The sequence below is a fragment of the Octopus sinensis genome, linkage group LG4 (genome assembly GCF_006345805.1).
Source record: "Octopus sinensis linkage group LG4, ASM634580v1, whole genome shotgun sequence".
Taxonomy (NCBI): Eukaryota; Metazoa; Mollusca; class Cephalopoda; order Octopoda; family Octopodidae; genus Octopus; species Octopus sinensis.
This window is the reverse complement of record NC_043000.1, coordinates 11,237,324-11,265,323: the sequence shown is the minus strand read 5'-3', so window position 1 is coordinate 11,265,323 and position 28,000 is coordinate 11,237,324. Positions and strand designations below refer to the sequence as shown.

Sequence of the window (28,000 nt, the reverse complement as noted above, 5' to 3'; positions counted from 1 at the left end):
CATATATATATACGTACATATATATATACCCATATATTGGGTTGTCAGATAAATACATTCATTTTTCTTCCCCCATTTATTTTGATCCATTCCTTCCCAATGTTATTTGAACATTAAAATTCTTATTGTAATGTTTTATGGTTTTCCATAATTCTATTCCTCCTTTACCACTATTATTTATCATTTTTGAAATTCAAATAAATTTTAACTATGATGACTGAATGCCAAGTATGGGGGGGAAAAAAAAAAAAAGTGAATTTATTTGATATTCAAATATAAGCGTATCTAAAAGTTTGATCCAATACATACCACTGGTCGAACAGAGTTGAAACAGTTACCAAGAAATATTGAAATGACTTTTCTTCTCAGCCTTAAAAATTTTCAAGTATGAATCTCTGGTAATGTAAATTATTGCACTAGGTTTGAAACAGAAGAGATTCTATGCTTCCATTTGAAGTATCTCTTCAATGGAGACAAACTGAATGATGCTGTGAAACACCATATTTTCTACATATATTCAATATACTATAATCCTCATCACTTTTTAAAGTTACCCCCACAGATTTTCTATAGAAACTAGAGCCAGCACTGGAAGTTATGATGTTTCATGGCCCTGGCTTTGATAGAAAATCTGCAGGGAACTTTAAAATACAGTATTGACTTAAAAGCCTCTAACATACTTAGTAGTATATTATAGTAGCATGGCAAAATACAGTGCCCTACGAACAATTAATATAATCCACATGTTATAATAGGACTAACAGCATATATGATTACCTTTGATTTTCTTTTCTTTCTAGAAATTCTATGCTCAATTTTGATTATCTTAAAGAAAGTTACTGACTTAGGGAGCAAGTTTTCAAGTTAGGTACACATGATGTAAGAGAGCTGTGATACCCCAAACTATTGCAAAATTTATATTTCATACAGAGATGTGACAAGTTTTGCCCAACCCATGGGCTGCTAATGATGGTGGTGTATAAACATAGAAAGTTTCTACATTTCCTGAACATGATTATATATAACAGCCAAATCTTCAAGAAACACTGGATGTTTCAAGACCAAAATCTAAGAATAACATGCCTCACATTAAAAAAAAAGGAGGCCACATCTGAACAAGCTCAATCTAAAACCAGCATAGGTGGATAATGTGTATCTCAATGTTGAAGACAGAGGGCCTTTAACTGTTTCTGATCCACATTCAGTTAGCTCTGCCATGTAGTTCTATTTGAGTAATGCTATCCAGAGCTAGACAAACACAATTAAAAGCAAATACCATAGAGATAATGAAGAAGTCACACACACACAGCTTGATGTGATCCAAAATAACTTACTCCCTACAGAATGAAGAAATACGAATGAGAAAAGGCATATGGTCATAATTTGGGAAGACAAAGATTCTTGGTTACTACAACTTGGATGGAAAAGTGTAAGAGATTTGGAAGCAAAACTGGAATGTTGATCTTTTTTCTAAATTAGAACAATAAAAAATTTTTTAAAAAGCATCTTAGGATGCTTTTGTTTCACACAAAGAAAGAATGAATCCAACAGGGCTTAAAATTAAAAACACATACTATAAAGGCATCCAATTACAACTATCATCTTAGCCACCAAGTGTAGAGATGGTATTTATTTTATCACTCTTCTGTGGATGAATGGTAATATCAACACCATCACCATCATCATCATTTAATGTTCACTTTTCCCTGCACAAATGAATGAAACAGAATTTGTTGAGATTTTTGATGGTTAGATGCCCTTCCTGTCCCCAACCCTCACCTGTTTCCAAGTAAGGTAATATTTCCCCATGACTGGATATGTCTTGGAAGATCAGAAACGAAGGACACAGCTTGCATGATGATGACACTCACAAATTATCACAGGATGTAAAAGCAAGGAGACAATAACTCACATACATACAATGGGTGTTTACAGTTTCTGTCTACCAAATCCACTCACAAGGTTTCAGTTGGCCCAGAGCTATAGTGGAAGACACTTGCCCAAAAGTGTCATGCAATGGAACAAAACTCGAAACCATGTGGTACCTTAACATTCTGTTTCTGTACCTACCATCTGCAACATTTCCACAAAAATAAAAGATTACATTTTGAGTTGGAGTATTTCATTTAAAAAAAGAATTGTAAATAAATCCTGAGATTTCTGTTATGAGTGATGATATAACAAGAATTTTGAGAGACAAATCTAAGAGTAATCTGGAAAACCCTAAGGTCATTAATGGGTTCATGTTTAAGTAGGCACAACTTGAGATCATATATATATTGTGCAATGTTTATTGCGACACAACAATGCACCGATAGGCAATATCAAATGCACAGTTCAACAGTCTGCACCAAGACATATAAAGTCAGCCAAAATAAAATAAATAAAAAATTCTCCTGGTTAACTTTCAGTAAAACTGTACACCTGAAAAATATGCCCTATTCATATATTAAGAGATTGAGGCCACAAACATTGCTTGGTTCAGGATGAACAATAATGGAAAAAATATGATAAAGATTTAAAGTGACCTTTGAAACAAGGTCAAACCCATATTTCAGGTAGTGAAATTCCTTTAGTAAACCTCACGTTAGGTTGGTAAAGAAAATATATGGTGAAAAAATTTCCTTTGGTTGAAGTCAGTTTGGTTTTGAGAGTAATAAAATGTAGTTTTTATCTTCCTTCCATAATCCTGTCAGTTGTGGGGTGTGTTTCGATTGATAAAGGTCAATATGGATTGGTTGCGACTCTGGGGAAAAACAAAAACACATTATATGGGCGTATGTATAATCAGAGGGGAAGGATTTGTTCCTTAGTTGGTACCGAAAATCTTCAATTTTCCAAAGAAATGTAATGAAATGAAAATAATGTAAGATGAAGTATATTCTCTCTTTTACTTGTTTTGGTTGGCCCGAGGCTATAGTAGAAGACACTTGCCCGAGGTGCCATGCAGTGGGAATGATCCCGGAACCATGTGGTTGGTAAGCAAGCTACTTACCACACAGCCACTCCTGCACCTATACTATTTACAATAAGAATATAAAAATGTAAATATTTTATTTTATTTCCTTTGAAAATTTGAAGACTTTTTGCACTTGTATAAAAATAAACTAAGGAACAATTCCTTCATTTCTTCTAACTAACCATAGTACTAATACACTATTCTCTACACTACCAAAAAACGTTTTAATCATATATCTCTTGGTATATATTGCAATATTTGACTGGTCTAAAAATAACATCCACTTCTAAGTAGTGAATATTTTACCTTTAGTTATTAATACAGCTTCTGCCACTTTTTTTAAGAAGCTCACTAGCTTTTAGCAACAACACTGCCTGATAGGGCTCTGTATTCTATGTATATCACTAGCACAGTAGCTACTGCTATTTCCAGCAGCCAGGTATCTACTAAAGACAAGACCAAAAGAGGCTGAAATTATATGATCCGATAGTCCTGGCAGTGGAAGTAGTAGTGGTGACTGTCTGCTGCTGGCGATAGTTATGATGTGCCTTTAAGCACCATAAAACCATATGAAAGTTTTTCTCTTTTACTTGTTTCAGTCATTTGACTGTGGCCATGCTGGAGCACCGCCTTTAGTCGAGCAAATCGACCCCGGGACTTATTCTTAGTAAGCCCAGTACTTATTCTATCGGTCTCTTTTGCTCAACCGCTAAGTGACGGGGACGTAAACACACCAGCATCGGTTGTCAAGCAATGCTAGGGGGACAAACACAGACACACAAACACTTATATATATATATACGACAGGCTTCTTTCAGTTTCCGTCTACCAAATCCACTCACAAGGCATTGGTCGGCCCGGGGCTATAGCAGAAGACACTTGCCCAAGATGCCACGCAGTGGGACTGAACCCGGAACCATGTGGTTGGTTAGCAAGCTACCTACCACACAGCCACTCCTGCGCCTCTCTCTTGATAAATATTGTAGTATGTGTGTTTTAACACAACATTCATTTTTAAATGGTGAGTATTTTACTCTTTGGCAAAATACTACTTTTGTTGCACTATTTATTTCTCAAAGATATATGTTTGTTTACCCACATCATGAATAATGATGATAAATATGCTAAATTTATTTGATACTGAAAATGATTATGTAATTAATATTAGGTTGTCCCAAAAGTTCGTAAACACTTGCGAAAATTGAATTTTTACTCGCCAAGTACTAACAAAAACAACAAAAATCATTCCTCAAAATAAAGACCATTATTTTCCAAGACTTTCTACAAACTTTTGGGACAACCTTATATTACCAAACAAGTAAAAATAAATTAAATCTTTACCTCTGGAGATCCTTTTTGTAAAGGCTTCCGGTTACTTCTGGCTGATTTTGGTGTTCTTTTACTAGAATGAGAATGTAATGGTGAATGGCCTGAAGATCTGAGAACATCAAAAACTGAATAACCAGGAGAACTGGTTAAAGGTTTAGAATCACTGGAATCTTTCTCTGATCGAGTTCTTTCACAAAAGGAAATTTCTGTATTTGTTGGGGTATTTTCCATATCTACCAACTGATCTTTGATTTGTTTGCTGGCTGGGAACAGACATTTACTAGATGAGGAACTTTTCTCGGGAGATTTTAACACGAGATTCGATCTGTTAAAATTTTCTTGCTGATTAGGATTTTCCCAGTTGGGCGTGCGGAGAATGTTTCTTTGTTTAGTTGGACTTTGACACGTAGGAGCAGTATAGGAACTCTCCAGTTTCCGCTTAGCAGTATTTTTTCTTTTCTCAAGTTGACTGCTACATGGAGAAGAATTTTCTATCAGATGGTTGTCCTGCTCTTCATCTATCAAGTTACACATTTCAATCTGGCTATTTTCCGGAGAATTCACCGAAGTCCAATCACTGACAGGCTTTTTCAGCCAGTCTTTAATGGACAAGGTGGATGGTGAACTAACTGGTGTAGTTCTTACTTTTAAACCAACAAAAGGTGGTGTACTGTCACTATATGGAGTCAAACTTTGGCTACTTTCACAACCAGAGACTGATGGTGACGATGGAGCAATTTCTGAAAAAGAAACAAAGTGAAATTTTGAAATATTGACTGTTGAGAGATTTTATTCAGGAAACACTAATAGATGCTATCATAGCATGTAATTTGCTGTATATCCACAGTCTACACTGTGAAATGAACTTATGTGAGTTAGGGTTAAAGTTTAGCATTAAGATTATGTGGTTTACCCACAGTATCTTAAGTCTACACTGTGATATGACCTAATCTGAGTTAGAATTGGTTTCCTTATAAGGCGGTGAGCTGGCAGAATCGTTAGCACGCCAGGCGAAATGCTTAGCAGTATTTTGTCTGCTGTTACATTCTGAGTTCAAATTCCGCCGAGGTTGACTTTGCCTTTCATCCTTTCGGGGTCGATAAATTAAGTACCAGTTACGCACTGGGGTCGATGTAATCGACTTAATCCCTTTGTCCCCTCTGTGTTTAGCCCCTTGAGGGCAATAAAGAAATAAGAACTGGCATTAGGATTAGGATTAAGGTTTAGCATTAGAATTAGCTTTAGTGTAAATAGCTAAGTATACCACATGCTAAAGTGGTATGTACTAGTTATCTTATCGATGTTGGACAGTCTTACTTGAAAACAGGATTGATTTTCTAAAATAGGAATCCTGTTAATTAACCAAACCTATGTATACACACACTCTCACACATTAAACAGTTTTATATAATCAACATCAAGTGCTGGATATTACTGTTTTGAGTCCTAAGATTGTAAGACTGGTGACCAACTTTCTATGATATAAGTGACTGACATCACAACATTCTTCTAGAACTAGGTACCAATTCTGCTGCAGAGTTACTCATTTGCAGATGAGTAGGCTGGAGCAAGAGAAAATGAAGTGTTTTGTTCAAGAACACAATGTACTACATAGTCTGGAAAATGAAACCATGATCCTGTAATCATGAGTGCAACACTCTTATCACTAGAATACACACCTTCGTATTTTATATGCTAGGATGGAAAGAATGTTTCTTTTTTCTGTTGATGTTACCTAATTTGTCTGTTAAGTGCAGAGCAAGCTAGGTGTTTGTCCTTCTCATTTCTCAATACCTGGAAATGAAGGATGAAGGTAGCTACATCATACTAATGACTTATTAGTCATACTAATGTAGAATGTGAGGATATAATGTTGCAGTACAGGATCTGTAGCCTAACATAGCGAATAATTCATTTACCACATATGTCAGTCCCTATTGGCAAAGTACAGCTATTGTAATGGCAATGCTTCCAGCATGGCCCCAGCCCTGTTATTGGGACAAGTGAAAAAAAGAAAAAAAAATGATGCAAACAAACCGACACCAGTTGTCAAGAGGACAAACACATTTCAAACATAAAGGTCATACATACAGATATATACACATGTGCACACAAACAGGCTTCTTTCAGTTTCCTTCTACCAAACCCATGAGGCTTTGGTGGGCCTGGGGCTAAAGTAAAAGATATTTGTTCAGGCAGCTGCAAAGTGGGAGTGAACCCAAGACCACATGGTTGGGAAGCAAGCTTTTCAACAACACACCCACACCTCTGTCAATATTTAAATATAGAGGAACGAGGCTAGTATGCTCCACTGGATGTGTAATGTGAGTGTACATATTCAACAGTGTATTAAGAGAATACTGCACTGGTTCGGACATGTGACACAGATGGGTTCGGACAGCTCCAGAAAGAAGTGCCGAGCTCTCAAAGTAGGTGGAACATGCTGAAGAGGGAGACCCCAAAAGACATGAGATGAAGTACTGAAGGGCAACCTCAGAATGCTGAGCCTTTGGATGAGATGATAAAGGACCGAGATACCTATTTCTTTACTACCCACAAGGGGCTAAACACAGAGGACAAACAAACAGATTAAGTCGATTATATCGACCCCAGTGCGTAACTGGTACTTATTTAATCGACCCCGAAAGGATGAAAGGCAAAGTTGAACTCAGAACGTAAAATCGGATGAAATACCGCTAAGCATTTCACCCGGCATGCTAACAATTCTGCCAACTCACCACAAGATACTTGGTGCCTTACTGTACTCAAGAAGACCCATATTCCACGCAGAAGTGTTAAGGCTACTCTCCTTGGTGAAGAGAATTGGCCTGCAAAAGTCTTGTGCTGATGACATGCAAAAAGTGCTCATGTTGGTGCCACATTAAAAGCACCTAGCACACACTGTAAAGTGGTTGGCGTTAGGAAGGGCATCAAGCCATAGAAACCATGTTAAATCAAACTGGAACCTGGTGCAGCTCTCTGGCTTGCCAGATCTGGTCAAACCATCCAACCCATGCCAGCATGAAAAACAGCCATTAAATGATAATGATGAAATAATTGTGTTGTAAAATTAGACACTGAATGATAACCCTAAAACACAAATACTTAAACATAAAGTGAAGACTTTAAACACTCACCATGAATATACTCCATTGCTGATCCACTCGTATCCAGAATGTCTGCAGGAAGAGACCGACAATTCAAACGCCACATCCTCATTGTGTTATCATCGGAAAGAGTAGCAATCTGAGAATAAGACATATAAAGCAATGTAAAACAAAAGTTATATTCACCTAATAGCAAGTGACTAACTAAAACGGAACTAGTGTATCAATATAAGCTAGCCAGAAGCAGGCGTGATGCCCAAGACCTTTGTGGGTCATCTCACATTTGTGAGGATGATGTGGCCAATAGTAGTTGAAGCATTTATTTGCAAGTGAATATTTGGAGGAAAACATGTTGGGAAGAACATTCCAGAGGATTTCAGCCCTGGTAAGAAATACCGTGAGAAGTTTAGTGCAGGGGTTAGAAGTTGAGACACAGTTAAGATGACAAGAAGAGAGAGTATCAAGATAGTTCAGAGCAATAGAAGCCATTTTAATTAGTAATGGTAGAATTAGAGAATAAAAACAGTGCATCTGTGAGTCAGTGGTAGTAGCATGTTGAATAATGAATTATAGTCAATCATTTGAATGACCTTCATTGAGATGTGGTTTACCATCGTGGAGTGGTTGGCGTTAGGAAGGGCATCCAGCTGTAGAAACTCTGCCAGATCAGACTGGAGCCTGGTGCAGCCCCTGGCTTCCCAGACCCCGGTCGAACCGTCCAACACGTGCTAGCGCGGAAAACGGACGTTAAACGATGATGATATGGACAAGAAATTTTCCTTGTCTAGAAGTACAGACTGAGATAAGCCATGTATTTTGTCTAAGGGAAAAGAAATTTAGCACTTTGAGCAGAAGTCCTCTTCATAGGAAAATGCAATGTTCGTGTGGCTGGATAAATAGACTGGGAGTAGTGAGAGTAAGAAAGAAATTTATTAAAACCTTGAAGAATAAGAAAATGAGAGAGAGAGCACTAAAAGGTGAAATAGTTGTTATTTAGAAGAGGAAATGTTTGAAGTGAGGAGGAAATTTAGGAGCATCAACAGATTTGAAATACAACCTTGAGGGGAAAAGCATACAATCATGTACATACAAACCAAAATATACACACCTGCATGATACATGCACATACAACCAGATACATTTACCTAGTTATTTTCATATATGTATAGCCACATACATATAGAAGCGCGTGCACACACACACACACATATATATATATATATATATATATATACTACATACATACATACAGGGTGTAGTGAATATATTGACTGTTAAATTTTGCAAAAATGAAAATAACACTGACATCCCATTTTAACAGATATATTTACCAAAATTACATTAAAATATCTTGAAATACTAAAGAGTAAATTTATTCAATAAAATCGCCAGTGGCTTGAGACACCTGACATAGGGTTCTGTATTGAGTCTGAGGCCATGTGGGAAGATGAATGGAGGCATAATATAGCCATCACTAGTGATCACTCCAAACACCATGATGTTAACTGGATGTTTGATTTTTATCATTCTCAGTACATGCACTGTCCTCAGATTGATGCCCTAACACTGAAATGTTCGAACTGGAACTTCCAGTATGAATGCCAAGCAGTACAGCATGTCATTTCCAAATCTACGGCAGAGTGAATTGCATCATGGTGCTGTTTTTCTCACAGACAGTGCACAACGGACCTTACTATACTGTGTAGTTGACAAAATCAAAAACAAACTGCGCAAAATTTAAAATATAAAACAGCGACAATCTACCCTTTGAATTCTGTATATCACACACAAACATGAGTCACGTGTATATATTGAAGAGATGGATAAATGTTGTAGCTACCATTACATGGTTGGAGATGAAGATTAAAAAGGATAAGAGACATTCATTAATAACTGTGGGTATAATAGAACCTAAAGACCAGATCTTTTTTCTCTTTGTTTATGGCTAAAGTCAAGCTGCGATGTATTTCCACAAGCAGGGAAAACTGTTTAGTTATGAGTTTGGAGAAAGCTTAGCATTGTAATGCACTTTGCCTAGTAGTACAGAGAGATGTAATGTACCTTGTCTAAATGCACAGTCTACAACAAGCAATGCGCCTTCTCCAAAGGTACAAGCTGAGGCAGCCTATCAAGTCTAAAGAAGCAACACAATGGTTATAGCAAGATTTGAACTTACAATCTCATGGTCAATAAAGTAATATTATTGTTTTCTGTTTTTCTTTTTGTGTTCACAGATCTGAAAAATCCAGACATTCCTTAACCCTTTTGTTACCATATTTCCATTGAAACACATTGGTTTGTTTCAAATAATTTTGAAAATTACAAAGAATTCAGTAAAATAACCTTGTCATTATTAATAATCTGGTGTTTGGAACATAAATTAACGTGAAATTTAGATCACTCTAGAATAAGTTGTATTATAGACTAGCACTATGACCCGGCAACGCACATACACGCGAGTACTGTCCAAATCTCCGACCAATCACATACAGCTAGCTGGCATTCAATTGGCGTATCAAGTTTCAGGCATTTTGATTGGGTTTTGGATAGAAAATTCACCAAAAATCACTTCTATTGATTTTTTAAATGGCTTTGCGGGGTGACTGGGGAAATGTAAATGTGCAGAGCACGACCACCCTTGAACGGTTTATAATGACCATAGAAAGTGCGAGCCCCTAACTGAAAAATTGTGGATTTGTATAAAGGACACACACACACAGACATAATAAGGGTATATTGGTATCAAAAGGGCTAAGGTATATTCTGAAGTTAATATTTTACAACTCACCATCTTGAGTCAAACACAAGAAGTACAACCTGGTTTTCTAGTTGTACACAAGTCACAAGAACGTTTCCAAAGATACTTACCTTGCCAAAATCATGTTGGGACCAGGCAACGGCTGTCACTTCTGCAGTATGACCAGCAAGAGTGATGCATGGATATTCAGAACCCTCGACCTAGACATTAAAAAGAGGCTTTTAATATATTAATAATAACAGGGTCTTGCATGGCTACAGCCCAATACATGAAACCAGTGGAAAAAGTGATGAATAATAGAGGAAGGACACCCATGTTCACCATTCACTACATTCTCCTCTATCTCCATCCATCTGCCATTCTCCTTTCACACTCTTGCAAACTTACTTAACTATCCACTCACCCTGTACAATTTTCTCATTTCTTTACTGCCTACAGGGGCTACACACAGAGGGGACAAACAAACGGATTAAGTCGATTTTTTATAACATTTATATGATATAGAAAATTTTCTATATCATTCATATTTACTTTCCTGTAACTTGAAGGTCTCTCCTGACACATTTTCACTGCCACCTCTCTTTTTTAATTGGGGGAGCCATATATCTCCTCTACTGTAAGGCATCTGTTTCTGTCCCTATCTCATACTTTAACCTCATTACCTGACAGAAAGCCACCTCCCTCAATACTACACCCATCTCACTCAGTTAAGGGAGTCCTGTTTTATGAGGAACTAGCGCCAGTGCTACATAAAAAGCACCTAGTATTCTTTGGAGAGTGGTTGGCATTAGGAAGGGTATCCAGCCATAGAAACTATGTCAAAGCACACATTGGAGCTTGGCAAAGTACTCTGGCTCACCAGCTCCTTTTGAACTGTTCAACCTTGGAAACTCTAAAACATAAAACAGCAAAGAGTTCGAAAATGTTTCTTTTCATATAAATCCAAAGTCATCAGTCGTTTGTTGTAGATAACCTGTTGAGGGCAAACAACCATTTCTGTAACGCTAATTGTCTTTAACTGCAAAAATATATCAGCAATCGTTTATTCTCCTCCAACTCTTACATGAAAGTGAATATTTCCCCAAACATGTCCAGCAACATTAGATATTTTTGGTATATGGCAAGAGTTACTTGCACAGTGTCCAACTAAAGACACTGCAAACCACAAAAGAGATGGCACAGTATGAAGGTACATCAGCATAGTAATGATGCAAAATTAATGAAGACAACTACATGTAAGAAAAAAAAAAGATATCTTCTGCTATTTCACATTCATTATCTCTGGATGAGATGGTTTTAGTGGAAACACACCAGCTCTGAATTAAGGCGTCAGATTACAGACCATAAGATCATAATTCAATGTCTTATTACTATCACTGTATTGTGCACATTAACCATACACTAAGCTATGCTTTTCCCATCCAATTTACTTGACTGGCATACTCAGATCAAACCAAAATGGCTTTTGCAAAGGCCACTCTACTCTTGAACCTATTTGAACTCTTCACTGACTTGTTGAAACCATCTTGGCAATGAAAGATAAGTCTTTGCAGATTTCACCAAAGCTTTTTGACTGTCCACCTTTAAGTGAATACTTCTGATTCATTCTGTCTATGGCATACCAAATGAAGTTGTAAATGCTACCTGCTCTGTCTAGGCAGACTGCAAAAGCTTTATATGCACTCATGATGGAGACAACACATTCGCAGTCGACAAAGGAATTCTCCTTAGCTCCTTTTCTTTACAGTCTTGGACTATCTACTACAGCTTGCTATCTGGATTAGGCATAATGCTCTGTCCCTGCCAGGGCTTGTCATCCAGCACTGGTCTTCACTGATTTCAACTTAGCAGATGACATCATACTCATCACATATACAAACACAAACACTTAATCCACCTCGCAAATCTGGAATCAGCTGCCACTGAAGCTGGTCTCTCAATAAACCACTTGAAGACCATTGAGTCGGTTGCCCATTTCTGCTACCTGGGCTCTCATAATTGTTATACCAGCACAGATGTTAACACCTGTAAAGTGATAACATGGTCAGCATCCGACAAGCAATGGAAAATTTAGAAAGCACCACAACTGTCACGTGAGCTAAAACTATGCCTATTATTGCTACAATAGAATGTTCTGATCTATGACTTTAAATGCTGGCCTCTTATTGTGGCACAACAGCATATACACTCAACTTCTGTGCTAGGCTTTTAACATTTCTTATCCTCACCATATGTCAGACAAATCACAATATGGATCTGGCTGTGTGGTATGTAGCTTGCTTACGAACCACATGGTTCCGGGTTCAGTCCCACTGCATGGCACCTTGGGTAAGTGTCTTCTACTATAGCCTTGGGCTGACCAAAACCTTGTGAGTGGATTTGGTAGACAGAAACTGAAAGAAGCCTGTCGTATATACGTATATGTTTGTCCCCCCAACATTGCTTGACAACCGATGCTGGTGTGCTTACGTCCCCGTAACTTAGCGATTTGGCAAAAGAGACCGATAGAATAAGTACTAGGCTTACAAAGAATAAGCCCTGGGGTCGATTTGCTCGACTAAAAAGGTAGTGCTCCAGGATGGCCACAGTCAAATGACTGATACAAGTAAAGGAGAGTAAAAAAAGCAACCTGTTAAGCCAGACAATCAAACAAATCAATTTGTCACTTTACTCTTTTTCTTTAACCCACGAGGACATTCAAACCTGGTGGTCAAGCCTGCATGATCTATGTCCGTAAACTTAGGTGTGAGTGCCGTCTCAGAGCTGGCACACACAATGTCATCTTGCACAGCCTGTAAAAAAAATTGCTCCTGAGCTGGAGTCGATGTCCACAATGAAACAGAGAGTGGGATCTATTTTATGGCGTAGACTTAAGAATATATCGAAACAATGCTTATCATACTCATTTCTACCACTAATCACTCCATCATAAAACAGAGTTGAATCTATTTTATGCTTAGTTAGGTTTGAACTCATGACAATGTAGTTAGCAGTCCAGCACCCTAATTACATAGCTATAGGGCTACGCACTGGGGTATTATTGCATCTTTAACACCATGGGCCCATTATGATAAGATAACTACCCCAAGCATATACTTCCCAATCTATGGTTTACTATAGCTAATTATTATTCCTCCTCTCTTCTCTATCTACACTTCAACACCTGATGGCTATGGGCTTGCTCAGTAAAGAAAAGAACAACAAAAGACAAAGAACAATACAAACCTCCCATATATAGGCATTATCATCATTTGATCCACTAACAAAGAACCTGCCACATGGACTTACAGCAGCTTTGATGTAAAATGAAGTATTTTGGTATCCTCTGTATGTGCGGACTACAAAATAAAACATTGAACTGGAATTACCAAAGATATCAGAACGGATCACATCTTAAACACTTAGCTAAGTTTACTGAAGACATTATAAATTGATTATGTGGAGAATACAATCAAACTATAACAGAAAGGCTAAATGTATACAACATGGGGAGCTAGAGGGAATCATAAACATGGATTACACTGTGTACTGTGTATACCAGAGGGGCTTGAGGGAATTATAAACATTCGTAGCTTATAGGACATGATTTCAATGTGTATAAATTTATAAGGGTGGCAAGCTGACAGAATTGTTAGCACACCTGACAAAATATTTAGCAATATTTCACCTATTTTCATGTCCAGAGTTCAAATTTGCCAATGTCAACTTTGCTTTTCATCCTTTAGGAGTTGATGTAATTGACTTAATCCTTTCACAGGAATTGCTGGCCTTGTACCAAAAATTGAAATAAATATATATATATATATTATCATCACCATCACTTAATGTCTGCTTTCCATTCTGGCATGGGTTTTATGGCTGGATCATAATCATCATCGTTTAACGTACGCTTTCCATGCTGGCATGGGTCGCTAATTCCTTCCTATAACAACCACCCTACAGAGTGAAAGTGAGTGCTTTTTTTATAAATCACTTACAAAGAATTGGTTGACCCAGGCTATAATACAAGACACTTGCCCAAGGTGCCCTGTACTGGGACAGAACCCCAAACCATTTAGATGCAAAGTGAGCTTCTTAACCATACAGCCATGCTTGTGTCTATATACAGAAAAACAGGGCGAAGACTCCTCTTCAGTCATGACTGACCATGGGATTGCACCTAGAAAGTTACCCTCCGAGGCACAAGTCCAGGTAAGGTTGCTTGTGGAAGGCCAGCAGTTGCCCATGCATACTAGCCTCCCCTCTCCACACCATTGATGTTATCCGAGGGAAAGGCCGATACAGCTTGGAAAAAGTGATGTCACAAATCTTTTTATAGCTGAGTTAACAGGAGAACGTGAAATAAAGAGTCTTGCTCAAGAACAACATGCAGCCTGGTCCGGGAATTGAACTCACAACCTCATGATCATAAGCTCGACGCTCTAACCACTGAGCCATGCACCTTCACACAGAAAGGAAACAGGGTAACCTGAGGTTAAACAACACTATACAGCAGATATTGTAAGAAAACAAAAATAAAATAGGCGTAGGAGTGGCTGTGTGGTAAGTAGTTTGCTTACCAACCACATGGTTCCGGGTTCAGTCCCACTGCGTGGCATCTTGGGCAAGTGTCTTCTGCTATAGCCCCGGGCCGACCAATGCCTTGTGAGTGGATTTGGTAGACGGAAACTCAAAGAAGCCTGTCGTATATATGTAAATATATGTGTGTGTATGTATGTGTTTGCCTCCCTAGCATTGCTTGACAACTGATGTTGGTGTGTTTACGTCCCCGTCACATAGCGGTTCGGCAAAAGAGACCGATAGAATAAGTACCGGGCTTACAAAGAATAAGTCCTGGGGTCGATTTGCTCGACTAAAGGCGGTGCTCCAGCATGGTCGCAGTCAAATGACTGAAACAAGTAAAAAAAACCAACTAAATGGTGAATGACAGCCAGATAGAATTATAAAATGGTTTACTTACTGGGTTCACGAGCATATGTAGCAGAATTGTAGAGGTAGACTGAGTGATCTTTACATGTTGCAAACAAACGACTAAGACTGGGATCAAATGCAAGGCTGGTGATCCCTAAAAAAGATTAGATAGAGATAAAGAAGTTAATAAAATAGAAACAATCTTGTTTTTAAATAATAATAAATCAAGTTTTACCAAACATTATATTCATATGCAAGAGTTTGTACAAGAGTTGTAAGTACAAAGAACTGTTCACTTACCAAAGTTTCTCATTGCATTTTTGCTGCACATAAACATATATGCAGGTACCGGGTCTTGATTTTGACTGCTGCACTTTCGCAAGTCCCAAATCTTAACAGTGCTGAAGAGAGAAAAGATAGAAATCATCAGAAAAAGTCTCTCTCTCAGACTGCTTATTTTAATGTGACTATATTCAATATTTTATGTGTCCTTGTATTCATGATATGCTGTGCATCTGTGTGTGTGTTTGTTATAGTAAGCATTTGTCACTGCACAGGCATGCGCTGTCATTATACTTTTTTGTATCAGTGAACGTATATGATTTGAAGGTATAGGCACAGTAGTGGCTGTGTGGTAAGTAGCTTGCTAACCAACCACATGGTTCCGGGTTCAGTCCCACTGCGTGGCATCTTGGGCAAGTGTCTTCTGTTATAGCCCCGGCCCGACCAATGCCTTGTGAGTGGATTTGGTAGACGGAAACTGAAAGAAGCCTGTTGTATATATGTATACATATATATATGTATGTGTGTGTGTGTTTGTCCTCCTGCTGAAAATTGAAACGAGTAACGTGGTAATAAAGAGAGAGTTTTTGTGGTTTTAGCGCAAAAGGCGGTGAGCTGCAGAAGAAGCGTTAGCACGCAGGGACGGGCCGATGCTTAGCGGTATTTCATCTGCCGTTACGTCCTGAGTTCAAATTCCGCCAAAGTCAACTTTGCCTTTCATCCTTTCGGGGTCGATAAATTAAGTTCCAGTTACGCACTGGGGTCGATGTAATCGACTTAATCCGTTTGTCTGTCCTTGTTTGTCCCCTCTGTGGGTAGTAAGCAAATAGGTATGTATTAGTATAACTATTTGCATTTGTATCTGTATATACGTGCATTTTCATGTATGTCTTTATAATAGTGGTGGTGAACATGTATGTATGGTGGAGGTTTTGAACATACAGTATAGGAGCAGTGTACATGTGGTATGGTACTTACACAACACAATGTGATACCATAGCTGCTAGAGATCTGTAAGACACTAACAGCTATGGTAGCTCGACAAGTAAAGAACTAACCTATTAATAGCTCCAGCTGAGGCCAGGAGATTGTCCGTCTGGTAGAGGACAGCAGTAACACTTTTTTCTCGGTTATCCTGGAATACAAAATGGAATACTATGTAGGCAAACTGTACACGAGGAGTTTGGATTTTCTTACAAGTGTAGGCTGATGCTCTAGACAAGATACATTATTCTGCTATCATTAACAACATGGACCACTCTTTGCCTCTGATGTAGATGATTTATCATTAAATTACAATGATGAAAGACCAAGACCTGTGAAGATATGCTTTGACTGCGAAGACCCGACAAATAATATGAGTTCATGGCTGTTTCCTGCACCAGCTTCACATAGCAACCCCAGCCAATCCAAAGTACCTTGGATCGCAGGACAGCCTGCTGTGCTTGAGGAGACCTACTGAGTCAAGTACATAAAATAAAAATAAAATGGAAATGGTAGTTTTGATACCTGTGCCGGTGGCACATAAAAAGCACGCACTACACTCATGTGCTGGTGGCACGTAAAACGCACCATGATCGTTGCCAGCCTCCCCTGGCACCCGTGCCAGTGGCACGTAAAAAGCACCCACTACACTAACGGAGTGGCTGGTGTTAGGAAGGGCATCCAGCTGTAGAAACACTGCCAGATCAGACTGGAGCCTGGTGCAGCCTCCTGGCTTCCCAGACCCCATTCGAACTTTCCAACCCATGCTAGCATGGAAAAAGGACGTTAAACGATGATGATAGTGAAGAAAAACCATAGTAACACTAAAATAAATTTCAGAGACATGCCACTTATTATTAGAGAAACAGATGTAGGCATAGCTATGTAGCTGAAGAGTCTGGTTCCCAACCATGTGGTTTTGAGTCCAGCCACACAGTATAACACTTCAGGGCAAGTGTCTTGTACTATAGCCATAGGCTAATCAAAATCTTGTGGTTGGATTTGGTAGCTGAAAATGGGGTAGGGGGGGGGGAAAGACCCCCTGAAGATTGCAGAAGCATAAAACTCAAGTTACAAGACAAACTCAAAGCTTCAGTAAAAAAAAAAAAAAAAAAAAAAGTCATATCTTCCACATGTATTTCTTATTCATTCAACAACAACACACACACGTATATATATATATGTTAGCATAAAGAAGGGCATCCAGCTGTAGAAACTCTGCCAGAAGAAGATTGGAGCCTGGTGCAGCCATCTGGTTCACCAGTCCTCAGTCAAATCGGCCAACCTATGCTACCATGGAAAGCATACGTTAAACTATGATGATGATGATGAATCTCCAAATAATCTATGTTAACAGGGAAAAATAATGCACTGATCTCCGAAAAGATACACATAAATAAACCAATAAATCGAAGGTAAGTCTAACATTAACTTTTCTTACATTGTTTTTATTCCTGTAGTTCCTTTTCAAGTGCATTGCAGGTCCAGTGGAATGTGCATTCTTTATGGTACTCACACTTCTCATGTAGCCATCTAAGGAAGAAAAGCAGAAATATCACTAAATACAATGAATGAAATTTTCATTAACAACTGGCGCAGTGGTAAGTAGCTTGCTTACCAACCACATGGTTCCGGTTTCAGTCCCACTGCGCGGCACCTTGGGCAAGTGTCTTCTACTATAGCCTCGGGCCGACCAAAGCTTTGTGAGTGGATTTGGTAGACGGAAACTGAAAGATATATATATATATATATATGTTGTGTGTGTGTGTGTGTCCCCCCCAACATCACTTGACAACCGATGCTGGTGTGTTTGTGTCTCTGTAACTTAGTAGTTCGGCAAAGGAGACCGATAGAAGTACTAGACTTACAAAGAATAAGTGCTGGGGTCGATTTGCTCGACTATAGGCAGTGCTCCAGCATGGCCACAGTCAAATGACTGAAACAAGCAAAAGAGTATAAAATTTGAACAACATACAGTTATTTGCATGCCTGAACAACCATAATTTCATAGAAGTGTTGAGGAGGGAAATGACAATTTACAGTAAATGTAAAGAGTGAAGAAAATTCACTTAGTGATTAGGTGCAGGAGTAGATGTATGGCTAAGAAGCTTGCTTTCTAACCACCTTGATTTGAGATAGGCCTCACTGTGCTGCACCTTGGGCAAATGTCTTTTACTATAGCTTTTACAGGATGACCAAAATCTCGTGAGTGGATTTGGTAGATGGAAACTAGAAGAAGCCTGTTATATGTGTGTATCCTTGTTTTGACATTGTGCTATGGTTGCAAATGAGCATCATAATACAAGCAATGCTGTTTATTTCTAGCATGGCCAGTCAAATGACAGAAACAAGTAAAAGAGTAAAAGACTAGGGTCAATTCATTTGACTAAAACAAATTGTTTCAGGCAGTGCCACAGCATGGCCACAGTCTAATGACTGAAACAAGTAAAGGATGAAGGAAGGATCTTAAATCTTTCAGCAATGTGAGGACCAGAATCAATATTTATAAGTTACATGTCCCATGCTGGTGACAAGACTCAGGAAGGGAATCTAGTCATAGAAACCAAGCCAAAACAGACTGGAGCCCTATGCAGCTCTCTGGTTTACCAGCCCCAATCAAACCATCTTACCCATGCTAGCATGGAAAATGGATGCTAAATTATGATGATGACAATAATAGTGACATTACCTCTGGAGTTGACTCTTGTGTCGTAGATTAGAATTTGACCATCTCTTGAACCAGAACAGAAAACAACTAGAGAGGAATGGAAAAGTAATTACATTTAGTCACCATCAACACAGTACTTCATTCAAATCAATATAACAAACGGACCTTTACCTTTTGACCTACAGATTTAAAAAATGATTTTTTGTAACTAAACACTTTCAAACTTCGGACACTGGTAGAATGTGTCATGTAAAACAAGTTTTACTCTTAGAATTTTTGAGAAAAACTTATATTTACGAAGATATTTCACCTTAAAATTCTCGTATTTCGGTAATTTCAACCAATCAATGACATGTATTCAGATGAGTAAAATTACTGCCATTGTTTGTCAACAACAACTATCAGCGGTGTATTTTTCGTTTTTCACTATCATTTATGACATCATTCGTGCGTTTGTACTGGTTTTAAGGTTTTAGGATTAGGGTTGGGTTGTCATAAATAACAGCGACAAACGAAATATACACTGCCGGAAGTTCTTGTTGACAAACAACAGCAATAATTTTATTCAGCTGAATACACATCATTGATTGGCTGAAATTACTGAAATATGAGAACTTTATGGTGAAATATCTTTTGTAAATATAAATTTTTCTCAAAATGCTAAGAGTAAAAGATGTTTTATATGACACATTCTACCAGTGTCCGAAGTTTGAAAGTGTTTAGTTACAAAAAATTATTTTTTAAATCTGTAGGTCAAAAGGTAAAGATCCTAATAAACATTAAATGTGTATGAGCGATGGACCATAAATCGAGCTGTCCTGAATTTGATTGTTTAACCCTTTAACATTTAAACTGACTAAATATTCTACCAGTTTTATGTTCAAACCAGCCACATTTGGCCACCCTCACTTACCCTACAATGTCATTTCAAAAATAGCAACAATCACATCATGATCAAAATCTCAAGAAGGCAGTAACCATCTATTGAATAAACTAATTAAATTTACTAGAAAAATGAAACAGTTAAAGGTCTGTCACATTTATTACACAACTTCACCATTGATTTCCCTGAACTTGCTGGCCTTGTGCCAAAATGTGAAATCAATATATATTTCAAATATAGAAGCACAGGCATGGCTCTGTGGTTAAGAAGCTTGCCTTGCAACTGCATAGTTTTGGGTTCAGTCCCACAGTGCAGCACTTCGAGCAAGTATCTTCTACTATAGCTCCTGATGAACCATTGCTTTGTGAGTGGATTTGGTAGATGGAAACTGAGTGAAAGCCTGTCATATATATATATATATATATATACATAGGTTTAAGTAGTGAGGAAAGGCGAATAATTAGGCAATGCAGGCCAAGGACATTTAATTTCATCTAATTCAATCTAAAATTTAGCTACTTAACGAATGATAAAAATGAGACTAACTTTACCATTCATTATGCAGCTAAATTTTAGACTGAATTAAATCAAATTAAATATCCTTGTCCTGCATTGCCTAATCGTTTGCATTTCCTCACTACTTTTACCTATACCTACTGACTCAAAGGGATGCCACTTATAGCCATGTTTGAACAAGGCAATCACACAACCACAACTTCAATCACTGTTCTAACTGGAATTTTGGTGTCACACCTATTTGAGCACTTAGAATGCATATCTATTAGTTTGAGTTATCTTGACGTATAACCATCAATGTGTGTATATGTATATATATAAGAATATGTCCCCATGTTTGTACCCTACTGATGGTATTCTATTTTTGTGTTCCATTAACTTAACATTTGCAAAAGATACCAATATACTAATAGAATAAGAACCAGGCTTAAAAGTAATGGGCTTGATTTGTTTGACTAAACACTTTTAGGCAGTGCCCCAGCATGGCCTCAGCTCAATGACCAAACCATATATAGGATAGAAAAAAATAAATACAGTCAAACACGCAGCACAGATTACAGCATTCAACCACACTCTTAATATCTCCACTAATCCACCATCCTGGAGATTATATATATAAGGCGCAGGAGTGGGTGTGTGGTAAGTAGCTTGCTTACCAACCACATGGTTCTGGGTTCAGTCCCACTGCATGGCACCATAGGCAAGTGTCTTCTACTATAGCCTCGGGCCGACCAAAGCCTTGTGAGTGGATTTGGTAGACGGAAACTGAAAGAAGCCCGTCGTGTATATATATATGCGTTTGTGTATCTGTGTTTGTCCCCCTAGCATTGCTTGACAACCGATGCTGGTGTGTTTATGTCCCCATTACTTAGCGGTTAGGCAAAAGAGACCAATCGAATAAGTACTGGGCTTACAAAAGAATAAGTCCCGGGGTCGAGTTGCTCGATTAAAGGCGGTGCTCCAGCATGGCCGCAGTCAAATGACTGAAACAAGTAAAAGAGTATACATAGTATTACGTTAAAAGATTTTAAAATTTAACAAATTACAATTGCTTGATGGACTGAAACACACAGATTTAACACTGCGACTGTGTCCTTTAAATGTCTGTATTCTCTGCTGGCTGAGAGCATCCCATAAGACGATAGTCTGGTCACCAGAAGCAGTAAGCAGTTTGTGTTCATTTTCCATCCAAGCCAAATCAAAGATGGCATTACTGTGAGCTGACCAATCTGGAAAAAAGAGAAGATAATAGATTTAAATTAATAATGCAGACCATCAAAGTTAGAGCAATTAAAATTTCTTCATTCACACCCAAAACGCTTTTAGCTTTAACAAAAAAAAAAAAAAAATTAGTGTTGAAGGGTGAATATACTATACTGAAAGGTAGATAAGAGGTGGGAGGATATATATCACTTAATGCTTCATTCTAAACCAGTGGTTCACAACAACTTTTTTTTTTTTTTACATATGGACCCTCTGATTACTATTTTATTTTGATAGACCTCTAAAGCCTGAGATTTTGAAGATATGATTGTATATATTTATACTAATAATAATAAGACTCCGCCGGTTACGACGACGAGGGTCCCAGCTGATACGATCAACGGAACAGCTTGCTCGTGAAATTAACGTGCAAATGGCTGAGCATTCCACAGACACGTGTACCCTTAACGTAGTTCTCGGGGATAATCAGCGTGACACAGAGAGTGACAAGGCTGACCCTTTGAAATACAAGTACAACTCATTTTTGCCAGCTGAGTGGACTGGAGCAACGTGAAATAAAGTGTCTTGCTCAAGGACACAACGCGTCGCCGGGAATCGAACTCACAACCTTACGATCATGAGCCGAATGCCCTAACCACTAAGCCACGCGCCCTCACATATTTATACTGATATAGTAGGATAGGTGTGAAAAACCAGGTCTAGCTGGTTTGGACATAAAACAAGTAGAATATTTGGACTGGATACGACAGGTTTAAATGCTTACAATGAAGAAGCCATTCCAGCAACAGTGGCTTGGGAAAGGATCAGTTTGTCAAGACCGAAAAATTACAGTTAGAATGATCATGTGGTCGACATTTGATCATGCTGCAAGCAGCTACAGGCTTTGAGAAGATTTAACTCACAGTTAAGAAGGTTAACAAGATACAACATCATCATCATCATCATCATCATCGTTTAACATCCGTTTTCCATGCTAGCATGGGTTGGACGGTTCGACCGGGGTCTGGGAAGCCAGGAGGCTGCGCCAGGCTCCAGTCTGATCTGGCAGTGTTTCTACGGCTTGATGCCCTTCCTAACGCCAACCACTCCGTGAGATTAGTGGAGTGCTTTTTACGTGCCACTGGCAAAGGGGCCAGAGGAGGCTGACAAATGGCCACAATCGGTTGGTGCTTTTTACATGTCACCAGCATGTATTAGCAGGTATTACACTGTATTGTCTGCAACTGTGCCTTGATAGGGTAAAATTATTTCCAGTTTATCCCTTTAACTAAAAGAAAAGCATCTGCTTTAACTTTGTTCCAAATATTAATGACTTAACGAGATATTGATTAAATACTTACACTTTAAGACAGCTTGTTCACCATGTTTATTTGTGTCAAACAAAATAACACAACCGTTTTCATCCGAAAGACCAAGAATGTTAGGGGTGGCTTTTACTAATGGGTAGAAACAAAAGATATAGATTAAAACAAGGACATTTTTTTAGACAAATTTCAAATCCAATCTTTTCAAGCACATACATAATCACAAAGACATACCCAGTTCAAGGGAACCGCAGAAATAGTACTCTTAGCATTTTTGAGAAAAACTTATATTTACGAAGATATTTCCCAAACCCTTTTCTTTTAAAATATGCCTCTTTTTTCTTTTCTGTTATATCTTTATATATAAAAGTAAGGTTGTGTGTCTGTCTACTCCGATTTAGATTCCTAACTACTCCCACATTTTGCGGTGCAGTTTAACCAAAACCGGGTATCTTATAGTCGTGATTCATATCGAGCCCTTCTGGGTATTAGCGCGCGTCTACGATTTTAAAAATAATTTACCATCATTTCCCCCCATTTTAATGCATATTTTTTAAAGGGAAGTAACTCTCTAAAAATGTCTACGATGAGTCAACGATTTAAAAAAAAAATTTACCATCATATTTTTTCCATTTTTAATGCATTTTTTTGGCTACAACTCTCTAAAAATGCTTTATAGTCATTTCCCTTACAAACCCGAGCAACGCCGGGCGATACTGCTAGTATATATATATACACACACACAATAGCTAAGAACATATGCGAAATGCCATACCTTTACTGAAATTACAGGCCAATGGAGGAACAGCAGCAATCTGCAACAACAAAAGAAATTTCAAGAAATTATCTAACACACTCTGTATTATACTAATATAAAACACTATATATTAATGATACATGTTGTCTATGATGATGCCCCTTGACAACCCCCTCCCCTCTATCTCTCACTCACCAATCACACCCTCACAGACTTACCTGCAAACTTTGTCCCAGTCAAATCTCTTCACAACATATCTTCCTAACAGCCCTCCCTTCCCTCTACTCTCTCCTTTACAATCTCACAAACTTATCATCCACTCGTTCATCTAATTCAATCCTTGGTTCTACACCACTTATACTGGCACGTATGCCTTATCAATTGTTCACCGTCATTCTCTACAACTAAGGTAGCCATGTATCTCCTCTACAGCTAGACAAGGTTATGTCCCTCTATTGCACTTTAAGCTCTCATCACCTGGCACAGAGCCACCTCCTTCAATATTCACCTACCCCTCAGTGCATCTGTTAAGTGGCTGGCATTAGAAAGGGCATCCAACTGTAGAAACCATACCAAAGCAGACAGTAAAGCTATATACAGACCTCCAGCTTACCAGCTCTTGTCAAACCATCTAATCCATGCCAGCAGGGAAGACAGACAAATGATGATGGATCCATATACTCTTTTAATGGCTTAATGGCTATATGGTCAATTATATTGACCATATTGCATTTTCCCTGGTGCTTACTTAATTAATCGTGTTAGAAAAGGAAGGCAATGCCATCCTTGACATAAGGTGGCAAAATGCGTAGCTGTATTTTGTCTGCCGTTACGTTCTGAGTTCAAATTCCACCGAGGTCGACTTTGCCTTTCATCCTTTCAGGATCGATAAATTAAGCACAAGTTATGCACTGGGGTCGATGTAATCGACTTGATCCGTTTATCTATCCTTGTGGGTAGTAAAGAAATAGGCATAAAGAGGGAGGCAGGAAAACTTCATGCTGACTGAAACGCTACAAGGTAGTTTTGTTCAGCCTCTACACTGACATAATATATACACACACGTACACACCAAATATCACTCAAGAATTGGCCAGGACAGGACACAACTGAATCAAACCTGGAATCATATGGTTGCAAAGCCAACAGGTTAACTGTTTAGGCATGCCCATACCCATGTGTGTATACACTCTCCCACAAGCCAAATACTAACTTGTGGTATTCAGTTGTCAAGGTGCAAAGATACCCATTCTTAATTATATCGCTATCTCTGCACCTTGACAACACAAGAAATTTGGTGGGTTGTGGGAGAGAGAGTATACACACACAGCAAATAGTATTTGGTACAAGGAAATCAATCTAAATCCTTCAGATAGGAATACTCTTTACTCTTTTACTTGTTTCAGCCATTTGACTGCAGCCGTGCCATGCAGTGGGAATGAACCTGAAACCATGTGGTTGGTAAGCAAGCTACTTACCACACAGCCACTCCTGCGCCTATAGAGAGAAATATTTTATTGTGTGGTGTCATCTAAATTATAATAAATAGAAACTGTCATTAAACTGATGGCATTTCATGCCAGATTTAAAAAAACAAATATGTAAATTACCTGAGAATCTTGGCCATAAACATCCAACCGGGAACATTTCAGATTTTTCAATACACTAACAAGAGGTAGTTTAGGTACAGGGCAAAGTGCTACAATACAACAAAGAGGAGGTAAGAGTTACATGTATGACTTATCATTGATAAGCATCAAAGTGAGACAAAAAATAAGAACCACAGCAATGCATAACTCAATATATTTATCATATGCATGCTCGGAAGACCCTGCTGCAGGTTGGGCACTGATGACCAGTTGGGACTGAAAGCAAGGAATTGGCTTTGGACTTGCACTGTTCACATTTCCTTTGTGCTCCTGCAATCCTGTTCTGTCTGTAGAAGGTTGGCCGTTGCCAGCCTCGCCTGGCACCTTGCCAGTGGTACGTAAAAAGCACCCACTACACTCACGGAGTGGTTGGCATTAGGAAGGGCATCCAGCTGTAGAAACACTGTCAGATCAGACTGGAGCCTGGTGCAGCCTCCTGGCTTCCCAGATCCCGGTCAAAGAAGTATGTGTCGATGAAAGTCTGATTGGGACAAAAATCAGAATTCAGCTGATGCACTATTTGCCCAACAAGCATCACCACAAATGGGGCATCAACATCTGGATGCTGAGTGACTCTGTTTCGGCTTACCTCCTAGGTTTCTTTGTCTACAGAGGCAAGACAACTTTTTTTTTACCAGTGTGCCCTTAGTCAGTGAACTGACTGAAAACAGTACCCTCATAACTGGAATGGTTCGGAGAAAGATAAAGGAGCTTCCAAAAGGCCTAAAAGTACAGTTAAAACCAGGTGAGAGTTTAAACTTCAGACAGTGACAAATCTTGGCCACAGTATTCCATGAGAAGTCCCAAAAGAATGCTGTGTAGTAGCTCTCTACCAAGGAGATAGCTGGGGGGTTAAGAGGTGGTGTTGAGAAGATGAGACCAAAACCCATAGAGTTGCAGATGTTGACAAGCTCTTCTCTATACTTGCTTACAAGTACATAGAAGGGGTAGACCAGGGTAACATGATGCTGTACAGCTGTGTAGACGAGAGGAGGACCCTAAAATACAGGAAAAAAGTAATTTTCAACGTTCTCTCCAGATGCTGCTGAACTCATGTATACTTTACAAGGAGCATACATGAGATAGACATATCATGCCTCGATAAAGGTTTTGTGCCTTGGTTGTTGAAGCCTAGATTAAGGACCACATGGACCAGAGGAGACTAGAAGCGTGGTCACCATCACTCAAAACAAAAAGGACTGTTGTTGTATTCGTAGTGACAGGAGAATACCTGGGGGACAAAAAAAGATCCAGGACCATGTGTCAGAAGTGTAAAAAAGGCTTTCATGGACCAGGTTTCCCCAAACACAAAATGTTATTTGGCATATATTGTTATTTTTGCACAGAAACATTTATATTATCTTATTTATTTTACATGTATTGTGTTGTTTCAGGTTCTCTTATCGAGATAGAATGTATTGTACTATTTTGTTTATAAGCTTTCATAATATGAAAATATATATATATATTACTAATAGTTTTAGGCACTTAATCATTTGTTTTTACATGCAGCCATCAATTTCAACAGAAAAAAAAAAATTTTGTCTTTTTGGCTACACACACCAAAACACCGGGTGGTCTCAAAGAGGTTAACCTACTCTGAAATTCGACAAGCGGTGAAAATAACACTTTTGAAACTTTATTAACTTTTACAGATGCATAATCAGTAAAGCATTCTTCATGCTGGTTTGGTAAAGATTCCATAGTAGCAATGTCGCTGCTCTTCTGCAACAAATTTCTATTCATTGAAACGACATAAAAAAAGTTTTTGATCGGCAAATTACTCGAGATTCAAAATTTTTCGTTTGATAAATTTTATTTATGCAAATAAAGAATTATTGATGTTATTGCATTTTTTATAGGTTATTCAAATACATGATCTTATTATCAGCCGAAGGTCCAACATCCCTCCATATAAAAAGCCCGCTCGAAGTACGACATTTTGGCTAGCATGGCATATAACCTTTAACTTTTTTTTTATTTTTTGGAATTTTCAAAAAACTTTTGCAAATTTGTGATAGACATACGGAAAATCATACGACTATGCAAAAACAAAAAGAAAACACTTTTGTGTGAGTTAAGGAGTATTTAGCTATTATTTTTAGTCCATCTCATGACCACCTCATACTGTCCTCGTTTGTCACTCTGTATTGTTTATGAATATATTTCTGCCCATAAACACATTTAATGGTCTGTTGCTGGAAATTCAAGCAAGAAATACGGCCTGTCCGTATTTTTAAACGGTGGCTAAAAAAATTTTTTTAGAAAAATTAAAAAAAAAAAAGAAAAGATTTTTGCATTGTCTCGTGGGTAGATCACAAATTGGAAAAAAAATTCTGAAAATTTCAAAAAATAAAAGTTATGAGAGGTTATATGCTATGCATCAAGCAGAATTCCGCTCCATAATAAGAATGATCGTAATAATGCAAAGTTAAAATGTTTCAAACAAAATTCATAAGAAAAATCTCAAAAGAAGAAAGAAAAAAAACTTTCGACAACACACTGTGAACCTAGTAAACTTTAACTATATTCAAATTGCATGCATTTACTTACTAGACTTTCTCCATCCAAGATTAATATTTGCAAGAGAATAAAACATAATGAATCTTCTCGCGCAACCAAACATGAATTAAACACCCGAATTTTACCGCCAGTAACCCGGCGCGCTG

The 28,000-nt window shown here is 38.2% G+C and overlaps 1 protein-coding gene across 2 annotated transcripts; it reads right to left on the bottom strand.

The window, feature by feature from the left end:
- Position 1: 1 nt before the first annotated feature.
- LOC115210235 (denticleless protein homolog) lies at positions 2–27,991 on the bottom strand. Of its 2 annotated transcripts, XR_004998622.1 has the most exons (16): positions 27,885–27,991; positions 25,293–25,381; positions 23,701–23,740; positions 22,962–23,057; positions 21,444–21,626; positions 19,020–19,085; positions 17,772–17,863; positions 16,405–16,481; positions 15,365–15,465; positions 15,114–15,218; positions 13,379–13,491; positions 10,264–10,353; positions 7,426–7,534; positions 4,301–5,028; positions 2,636–2,746; positions 2–2,605 (listed from the first exon to the last, which is right to left on the bottom strand). XR_004998622.1 is itself a non-coding variant. In XM_036501759.1 (15 exons), the coding sequence occupies exons 1-15, from the start codon at positions 27,955–27,957 to the stop codon at positions 2,693–2,695; spliced, it is 2,016 nt and encodes a 671-aa protein (XP_036357652.1). In that variant the 5' UTR covers positions 27,958–27,991; the 3' UTR covers positions 2–2,692. The 2 variants fall into 2 exon arrangements, 1 of the variants encoding a protein (XP_036357652.1); XM_036501759.1 differs by having other exon boundaries at positions 2–2,746.
- Between the last annotated feature and the right edge of the window lie 9 nt (positions 27,992–28,000).